At 36.7% G+C, this 9,775-nt stretch overlaps 1 protein-coding gene across 2 annotated transcripts; it reads left to right on the forward strand.

Annotated features, from left to right (window-relative positions):
* The first annotated feature begins 3,644 nt into the window (after positions 1 to 3,644).
* On the forward strand, positions 3,645 to 6,942 carry pvalb9 (parvalbumin 9). Of its 2 annotated transcripts, none has more exons than XM_035402794.1 (5): positions 3,645 to 3,885; positions 4,420 to 4,487; positions 5,137 to 5,269; positions 5,817 to 5,926; positions 6,749 to 6,942. In XM_035402794.1, exons 2-5 carry the CDS (start codon positions 4,427 to 4,429, stop codon positions 6,772 to 6,774), a joined length of 330 nt encoding a protein of 109 aa, XP_035258685.1. In that variant the 5' UTR covers positions 3,645 to 3,885; positions 4,420 to 4,426; the 3' UTR covers positions 6,775 to 6,942. The 2 variants fall into 2 exon arrangements, with proteins under 2 accessions (XP_035258685.1, XP_035258686.1); XM_035402795.1 differs by lacking the exon at positions 3,645 to 3,885 and adding an exon at positions 4,217 to 4,270.
* The last annotated feature ends 2,833 nt before the right edge of the window (positions 6,943 to 9,775 follow it).

A 9,775-nucleotide genomic window follows, 5' to 3' on the forward strand; every position in this document is an offset into this window, starting at 1 on the left:
CATGCATTGATTTGGTGATTAGGTCTGTCTTGCAGTTGGCTTTCCAATTGAACCCAAAGAAGTTGGATTGGGTTGAGGTCAGAGCTCTGTGCAGGCCAATCAAGTTCTTCCACATTGTTCTTGGCAAAACCATTTCTATGTGGAACTTGCTGTGTGCCTGGGGGCATTGTCATGCTGAAACATGAAAATTTATATGAAAATATATTTAATTATCCTGACGGAATCAAAGACACCACTTAAAAAGTACATATCATTAGCAATATTTTCCTAGTTTACTGGTGGCATATGCAGTTATAAGCTTCAATACAGGACATGCATTGTTCCAGTTGATTTGATTTGAGTTAATCTTGGGATTACTTGTTGAATTACAGAGTGTAATAAACAGAAGCTAGAGCAATACAAGGCTTATGAGAGTGGAGAACTTTTCTAACCTGGCCCAGAATGATGAACGTTATACAGGGCGCAAGCCAATTCATCTGTCAGGGATTATTTCCTACTGAGAGTATCCAGCACTGCATCAAGCATGCACCTGAACACCCATAGGCCTCTACTGTATTACTTGCCAGCTGCTGTATGCACTAAAACTCCCTGTGTAAAACAACTTCCTTATATCAGTGTGGGACTTGTCTCTACCTATGCCCTCTTGTTTTCCTGACAGGACTTAACCAGAATATTATTGAGTAGTTCATACTGTTAATCCCTTCAATGAATTTAGAAACCTCTACCCCCAAGCCCCCCCTGCCCCCTTCCCTCCTATTGATGAAGTATTTTCTTCTTCATCTAAGCTTTTCAATTTGTTACAAAGTACCTGTTCAGTTTCTCTGAACGATACTCTAAATGAGGTCTTTTTTTCACATTATTCTCCCCAATTTAGTCATTATACCAATTCCCCATGTGAATCATGGTCCTGGTTGATGCGCTATCCTCTGTTGGTCTGGGGAGGTTGTAAACTACCACATGCCTCCTCCGATACATGTGGAGTCGCCAGACGCTTCTTTTCACCTGACAGCGAGGAGTTTCACTGGGAGAGCGAGTTTCACAGGCGCCCCGACCAACCAGTAGGAGTCGATCATACAACGATCAGGACTCACCGGCTTCCCACCCGCGAACATTGCCAATAGTGTTCATAGGAACGTCTGACCAAGCCGGAAGTACCGCTGCGGGGATTGAACCAGCTTATACCTCTACACTACCCAGACGGCCCCTCTCTAAATGAGGTCTTACTAAAGTATTGTATGACAACAATATAGAATCTGTTGATTCTGTATTTTCTGGATATACCACCATACTTTGGCCCATCTACTGTTAGAGCACAATGTGCAAATCTTGAGAAGCTTCGGGCAAACACTAATCCCAAATCTTTTTCCAACTGAGCAGCTCCCATAAAAAACCTTGTTTTATTTATTTTGCATGTGCATAACTTAAATTGAGCTATGTTAAACTTAAGTTGCCTGATTTCTGCCAATGTCTGGATCCTGTTTAAATCCTAGTGTATTATATTAGTGGATTTTGGGTTACCAGATTTTACAGAGCTTATCAATTTTCACATTGATGTTCACAAAATGTGTAGACATAGACGGCAATAATTAGTTAGCTAATAGCTGTTGTTTATTTTAGCCACCCACTCTAAATGAGACAGGCACAGCTCCAAATTTAAATGTTATAGAGAATCATCTTGTTTGCATAAAAACAGCTTCAATATTTTGTGCAGTATATTTAAAAAATGTAAATGAACATATCAAGCAAGCTTGTATTAATTCTTATAAGTTGTAAAAAGTAATATCACTTCTAAGAATAGTCAAAATCAAAGTTATTTTGGCTGTGCTATTTTGAAAGTTGCTAACAGAATGGAGATTTACGGTTCACATGTTTTACCCTAATCGCAGGCCTTCCCCACATGGTCTCTCTGCGACAAACGCATAACTCGAGTTTTAGACTGCTATAGAGTCTAATGTTAGTGTACAATAGCTCAGTGTTACAATGTTATTACTACACATTGAATGATCTTCAAGTTTGACTATACAACGGTAGAGCCTAGTTTATGTTGCTTTTTTAAAAATTTTGTCTGGCAGTGCAAGGTTACTGCACGGGATAATCGGCTCTAACCGGCTCTAACCTAGCTAGCGATGATGAATGGTTTACATATGACGTCTTATGGATATGAATGGTAATGAGCGCAGGATACACACCCACCCTGTCCTTGTCTGCTAAACAGGTTACAATAATCAAATAATATTTATTACAACTTAATGGTAATAACTGGATGAAAAACTTAAAATAAATATTAAGAACACAATCAATTGTCACTTCTGGGTAATATAACCACAATTTGAATCCAGTTTTCTGGACCTTGAATTTCACCATTTTCTATTAACTTCTTGTTTGCATATTCTGCAAAACATACAGAACATGTAATACACGCCTGTTTCTTTAAATTCTGTTCACCAGTGTAGGCAGAATAGTGAGGAAGCCACAATTACTCAGTATGGATTTATAACAACACTACTGTTGTGTACATGTGGACCTAAAGCAGGAAAACTGTGTGGATAGTTTTGTATCACTTTAAAGGGTAGGTGTAGCACAAACCTACCTCTTGTGTATGTGTGTGCCACAGATTTATTGTATTGCCAAGATTTGGAGGAGCTCTCATATCTTTCCAGAACATTCCTGTGGAATTACAAAACCTGTAATGAGAAAAATAACATTGACCTGATCTTGCCATTTAAACCATGTACTCGCTTTTTATTTATATTTATTTTATCAACTTGAAGGACCCGGAACAACTTGAAACTACTCTACCCCAGAGGGACAAAACCAAGTATGACCCACTACTCCCGACTCCTACAGTCAGCTAATGATATAGATCAGATTCAGACACGCAACTCTAAGCTATGGGGCTCTCCCTGAGCTCAGAGTTAGAGTATTTGCCAACTGAGCCACTCGGGAGGCCAATTTTAAACATTAATTATTGCATGTAATTTGCTTTATTTTAGGATACTCATTAATATTGGTTCCTGGTTTCCTCTTTGTGAAATTCGTGCGTCAGCACTGGCGTGTCCAGAGCAGGTTCCGCCAAGAGTGCTTCTCATTCTTCAGTGAAGTAATTGGACACTGTTCATTCTTAAATCTTTTGGTGCACCACATAATGCTGGTTTTCAGGCCTTTCAGAAAACAGCTATTTTCACTGCAAGCCTCCCATCATGTTTTGCACTGTCCAGATGCAAAATCTTCATAATTTCATTTAAAGAGAAAATCATGCAATGTGCAATGCTGTGGTCTGTGGTGTTTCCTTGGGTCAATATATGGTAATGTTTTGTCTTGAATTAATACAGCCATGACTGTTGCGTTAGATGAGTTCAGAGACGATATGTAGAGATGTGGACAATCACAGTCCATCTCTTATGAGTTGATTCCGAAAGAGAATTATTACTCAGAAAAGTACTTCACGGACACCATCTGCTTACGTATATATATATATATATATATATATATATATATATATGTTTATAATTAAACTTCCTAAAACACTGATTTCTTGAAATAAAATAAAATAGTCCAAAAATGTGTGTGTGTGTGTGTGTGAGAGAGAGAGAGAGAGAGAATACAGAAAAAGTATTTGTTAATTTACCATCTTCAAGGGCGGTGCAGATGCCCATAGGCTTCTGCTTTCAGCTGGGGGTGGATATAAATAGTAAAGGTTAATTAGTTAGGCAAGAAATTTGAGAAGGGGGTGGCAGTAAGAATTTGATATACAGACAGGTAATTCAAGCGTTGCTCATTGTCAGAGCAATCAGACCATATATAAATCCGCCTTTTCAGGCCGGAGGTATCACACAGCCTTACTACTTATCTGTGGAGCCCCACCTGGGTGAAAGTTTATAAGCGGTAAGTACACTGCTGTGTGGGGATACGTATATAGCGTTGCAATTTCTAAATTACCTGGAATACAGTGATGGTTTTAGGGATGCGCTTATCGGGAAGTAGGCTACTTTTTTGTGATTTGTAGCTGTAACACTTGGATGCGTATTAAAGTCAGCATGAAAGGAGCCGTAGTGTGTAATTGTATACACTGTAACTTTTTACGCATTTTAAAAACCGTTTTTTTTTTCTTTTTAAAGATTGATGTTTCGCAGGTGTTACTCATGAATTTTGTAGTCTCATTGCTGCGGCCGGTGGGTAATTAGCTACTGTGCAACACTACACTTGTCGAGAGGTTTATGAGAAAATCTGCAGGAGATAAAGTTATCCATGAGTTATTATTCGCCTGAAGGTACAGAAAATGTCCAAGCGTTTCACCGGATTTGTTTATTTATTTTAATTATTTTATCGTCTCATCTGATTTGATTGCGTCGGTCTTTTACGGGTTGTAAACGTTTTATTTGAAATTTAATGTTTGTTGTTTCTGCATTATTTTGACAGGGTTACTATGTCACTCACTTCAATCCTTGCCGCTGATGCCATCGAGAATGCTATCAAGGATTGCCAAGGTAGCCTTTCACGTAACTGCTGTGTTTCATCAAAATAGATTTTCGCCTAAGGTTGAAAAGCGTAGGCAACCTTAGACGAAATAAATCACGCATTTTCCTTCGAGTCAGTACACTAATATAACAATGTTATTTTATACGTATTGCAATTTCATTTGTGGTAATTGGTGATTGATTTGTAATGTAGCTGTACTTTAATTCGTTCACAGAGAATGTCCAGTGTTAATTCAACTCTAAGAGACTACATACTGCATGAATCAAATAGGAATCATAAGTATTCTGTAAGTCGTTGATTTAACACTGAGCATTTTACTGTGTTGTTCAAAGTTCAAATTAAGGTAAAGTTTTGGGTTATTTTTCTCACCCCAGAAAATATTTTACTTCGTCAATAACATATGGAATTGGCTACTTTCACAGCCTGCATAATAACATGAAGGCTGGGCAAATTATGTTCATAAATCATGTATGACTTAATTCTAACAAGAAGCCCAATGTTTGGTGACCAGATAAAATGAGATTAATTTTGACATGCTACGTTTGACATTTCCTGGGTGGAATATGATGGTCATGCTATACATGTGTTATACTTCTTGGCATTTAATCATTCCTCAGATGGAAAAACTCATTTGTGCATTGTCTTCTTGTCCATAAGCTCCAGACTCCTTCAATTCCAAAAAGTTTTTCCAGTTGAGTGGCCTTACCAAAAAGAGTCCTCAAGAAGTGAAGGATGTCTTCTGTATCCTGGATAACGATGGTAGTGGCTTCATTGAAGAAGAAGAGCTAAAGTTAGTTCTTCATTTATGCCCATCTCCATCACTATACACAATAAAATGCCCTGTGTTAATTCAACTCTAACAGAGGACATATGAGTCTAATAGGAGCATTTGCCCATGTATCTGTTATTGTCATCATCAGTAGTTTGGGCTTTTGCTATTTTGGTCAAATCTGTATATCATTCTTGGAAATCTGACTGAATTTGAATCTGACTGAGTTTTTTCAAGCAGTCTGTGTGGCAGTTTATAAAGTTTTATTCCAACAACAAATACATGATAAACTATGCACACTGGTGAAGATCGGAAAGCAAAACCTATGGTTTCAAAAATGTCTTTTAAAATCCATCCTTGCCAATTCAAATCATTAAACACAATGTAATGGCATTCACAACAATTAAGATTTTTTAAATAATCTTTGGTTCAGAAATACTATGAGTGCAGGGTGCAGCATCTTGTACCATGTCTATCAGTTCCAGCAGATCACACAGAAAGTGAGCCAAAGTTAAAAGTGTGTGTGTGTGTGTGTGTGTGTGTGTGTGCGTGTGTGTGTGTGTGTTAGATTCTTCCTGCAGCGGTTCTCCCCAGGGGCTCGGTTGTTGACTGATAAGGAGACAAAGTCATTCCTCTCAGATGCTGATGATGACAGTGATGGCAAAATTGGAGCAGAAGGTGACATTTGCATACTTGTTTACCAAAATAAAAGTGCTGTTACTTCATTGAAGTTTTTTTAAAGTACTCACAATTATGCAAATAATTAAAACAACCAAAATAATTCTGGGGGGCTGAAATAATTTCATTGATTGATGTAACATTACATTTTAACAACTACCCAATTTATTATATAATGTTAAATAATGTACGTCCTTTAAATAAGATTTTGGACGGAGTGTGGCGCAGTGGGTAAGGAACTGCGCTTGTAACCGAAAGGTCGCAGGTTCGAATCCCGGGTAAGGACACTGCCGTTGTACCCTTGAGCAAGGTACTTAACCTGCATTGCTTCAGTATATATCCAGCTGTATAAATGGATACAATGTAAAGTGCTAAGTAAAAGTTGTGTAAGTCGCTCTGGATAAGAGCGTCTGCTAAATGCCTGTAATGTAATGTAATGTAATTTTGCATTATGATTAATTATGAGTTTAATTTTAATTCAGCCTTCTATTCAGTCCACCCAGAATGGTGCCTGGGTAAGATCGAAATATTAGGAGTATTCTGGCCCATTGTTCAAAGTATAGAATATTTCTCACCACTTCAAAATAAAATTGTACAGTAAAATTAGACATAACTTTAAAACAGTGTTTCTTTGCAATTCACAAAAATGTCTGTTATGAAATTCACAAGGCAGGCATTAGACTTGCTCAATTTTTAGTAATATGTTACACAAGACAGTGTAGTAAATACTGAATATATTCAGATCAGAATGTATATCAGCTGTGTCTGTGCCTCAGTTTCAAGTCAACTTTGAGGTAATTGTGTTGTCTTTCTCTCCCTTAGAGTTCCAGGCCATGGTTCTATCTTGAAAACTCCCAGAAAGATAAAGGAGGCCTCTTCCCCATCCCGCCCCAGTTCCAGAAATTTTATTTGGTTTTCTCTTTATTTGCCTTTTCAATACAGGTCCCATTGTGCACTAGTGTAATCCAAATGTCCCAATCATCACATTGCTAAACAAATAAATAAGTGCATTTTAACTCTGACTTCTGGTGTTGCTTTGAATTTGAAAAATCTTCCCATTAGTAAATTATGATATTTTGATCTTCTGCATTTGAAGATGATACTTTCTAAGAAAATGTTAAATACAGTCAAATAAACCTTTTGTCGGACCTGAATGTGTTGTATCACATGGTCACTTATATATTATGAAATAATTGTGAAACTTATTTAAAATGTCCTCAATCCAGTATTCATTTCAGCAAAGCACTCAATTGGTGTTGAATTTGAACATCAATCAAGGCAAAAAGGAAGTGTTTTTTTTTAAACCTGTGTATCTACACAATATACACCACATGGCCAAAAGTATGTGGATGCCTGATATCCAACATCTCATCCAAAATCATGGGCATTAACCCTGGAAGATCCAGACATTGATGTAACAAACAAACTACAAGATCAGGGCTTATTCAATTATAGTATGATACTTTCATTAAGTGGAACTTTTCCTGAAAATGCAAGGATCTTTGCTGTAATGAGAGCAAGTAGCAGAGAAGGCCATGACCTTGTCTGACACCTGACTAGTACATTGCATAAGCTGCTAGCGTCATTAGAACACTGTACACACCACAACTGATGTATCATTAGTCTCAGCACCTATTTTACTCAGACTGTCTGAAGTCTCCCAAGCACTCTTTCTAAAAAAAAAAAAAAAACAGCTTCCAAAGGGTGTACCAAATTTGTGCCATTCATACGTTCTCAACCAAAGCAGTAAAAAAAAGGCAACTTTCTCTTTGCAGTCTGAGTATAGACACTTAAAACACTTCAAACAAATCAAATAACAAATTTATGCTTAATGTATGCATACTGAGAAGAAGAAAAAAAAACATTTATTTCACTTGCAATAATATACTGCAGTGCATCAATGCCAGAATGTAATTTTTGGGGAGTTATTGCCAATTTACATCATCTGAACATATTTGAATATTTTGTGGACCAAACAGGGACAATTTTCTTTGCTGGCTAATCATTGCGTGCCACTTGGACTTCAGGACCAGATAAGGGTCCCCCCTTTCCCCTACTGTGAACTCTCTGATTCCAATTTCCACAACATGGCAGGGCACAAAAACTGCACTTCCGCAGCTTCAAAGTGCTTTTCACTAGTTCAGAGAAAGTCAATGGGTGACATCACCGTCACTTTGTCAATATTTTTTTACAGTCTATGTTTCAAACTGACGAAATCTTTGCAAAAATTGCTTATTTGTAAATATATACCATGTGAGTGAAAAAATCTTTTTGGACCAGACAGTCTTGTCACTGTCACAGTTTGTATGTCACCCCAGTTTGAGGTATTTCCTGATGTGTGATTGATGCCATAGGGGACTAAGTATGAGTCTGAGATGTCCAAGTTTTTGAATGGGAAGCCATTAATCATTGAAAAAATATGCTATTATGTCAAGCCAGTATTCAGGTAATACAATGCACACCCTTTTTATCACTGACACATAATCCTAACATTAAACAGCATTACTAACCAAATAAACAGACAACAAACTATAATCCTAAAATGACTGGCATGAAAATCAATAATTCAATAATGGACTAAGCATTGCAAAATCAGAAATAGGTTTGAGAATAAACAGCGTTAAAGATTTAAAGCAAACAGGGGCGGCACAAAGGCAAGGGACAGAGAGTGCAGCTTAAAGTTACAATGCAATGGGTCACTCAATGCCTGGGGGCAAGCATTCCTGCTCAGGTTTCCATTGAGTCCATTAGAGTGATGGGACTGAGACCACAGGCTTAATGCTTGTTTCCCAACTCCCATCTCTGCACCTGTCTCACTTGTTGAACATCTGCACATGCAATACCACCATCCCTCTCCATATATTAATTTAAATTGCTGCAGTATGGCTATTGCAGACATAACACATCTTTGCTTAATGGAATCGTAAGGTGTGTAGCAACAGGGATGAAGGCATAAGAGGGTAATAAAAAAATGTACAAAATAAAAATAAAAATAAAAAACAAGATACTCAGCACCAGGGCTTTTGTTTTTTCAGATAAAGTAGAGGCAAAAAACATACTCCTTTGATCAGCTCATTGTGACTGAAACTACATGCTCTGGTGTAATTTGGTTTATTTAAAAAACAACATGATGTTGTATACAACAGTAACCAAAAGTCATACTACCATCAGTAAGGTCACACTAAAAAGTGCAGATGAATTGATAAGGCATACATTTTGTGACCCCAAATCTTAACCATCAGTCAGATATTCAAGATGTTATCTCTGCAATAAATCAATTTACTAAATATTAAGTAGCAAACAATTCATACATTCAGATTAACGTAACATCTAGGTTCAGTACCTATGTTGTATTTCCTTCAATTTTTGTTTTTTGCTGATTATTCATGTAATTATTTTAATTTCCCATATATAATAATAATAATAATAATAATAATAATAATAATAATATAATAAAAAATAATAATAATAATAATTAATAAAACAATTTCACTAAAGTAATGTGTGTGTGTGTGTGTGTGTGTGTGTGTGTGTGTGTGTGAAAACAACACAGGCTTTCCAAATACAGTCAACAGGAACTTGAAAATGATCTTCTCCTGTAGAATGGCCAAACCTTTTTGGCCAAAAATTCATTATGTATAATTATCCACTGCTATACAGCACTATTAAATTTAAGTGACAAAAAATACTATTGCAATGTTGTATGCAACATTGACATACATGAGTTAAAATTCAAATAAATTAAGTTACGTTAAAATAATTAAAATAAATTATTGAAAAAAATATTATGTTATGCAGTTCTAACAGAAGTAGTGAAGTAGTGAAGTAGTGAACAGACTGCATGCTTTC

Source organism: Anguilla anguilla, chromosome 2, assembly GCF_013347855.1.
Source record: "Anguilla anguilla isolate fAngAng1 chromosome 2, fAngAng1.pri, whole genome shotgun sequence".
Classification (NCBI taxonomy): domain Eukaryota; kingdom Metazoa; phylum Chordata; class Actinopteri; order Anguilliformes; family Anguillidae; genus Anguilla; species Anguilla anguilla.

Excerpts from the sequence above, each read along its gene's own strand:
- pvalb9 (XM_035402794.1), top strand. The coding sequence starts at position 4,427 with ATGTCACTCACTTCAATCCTTGCCGCTGATGCCATCGAGAATGCTATC. Across the intron at positions 5,270-5,816 it reads ATTGAAGAAGAAGAGCTAAA|ATTCTTCCTGCAGCGGTTCT; the intron begins GTTAGTTCTTCA and ends TGTGTGTGTTAG. Across the intron at positions 5,927-6,748 it reads TGGCAAAATTGGAGCAGAAG|AGTTCCAGGCCATGGTTCTA; the intron begins GTGACATTTGCA and ends TCTCTCCCTTAG.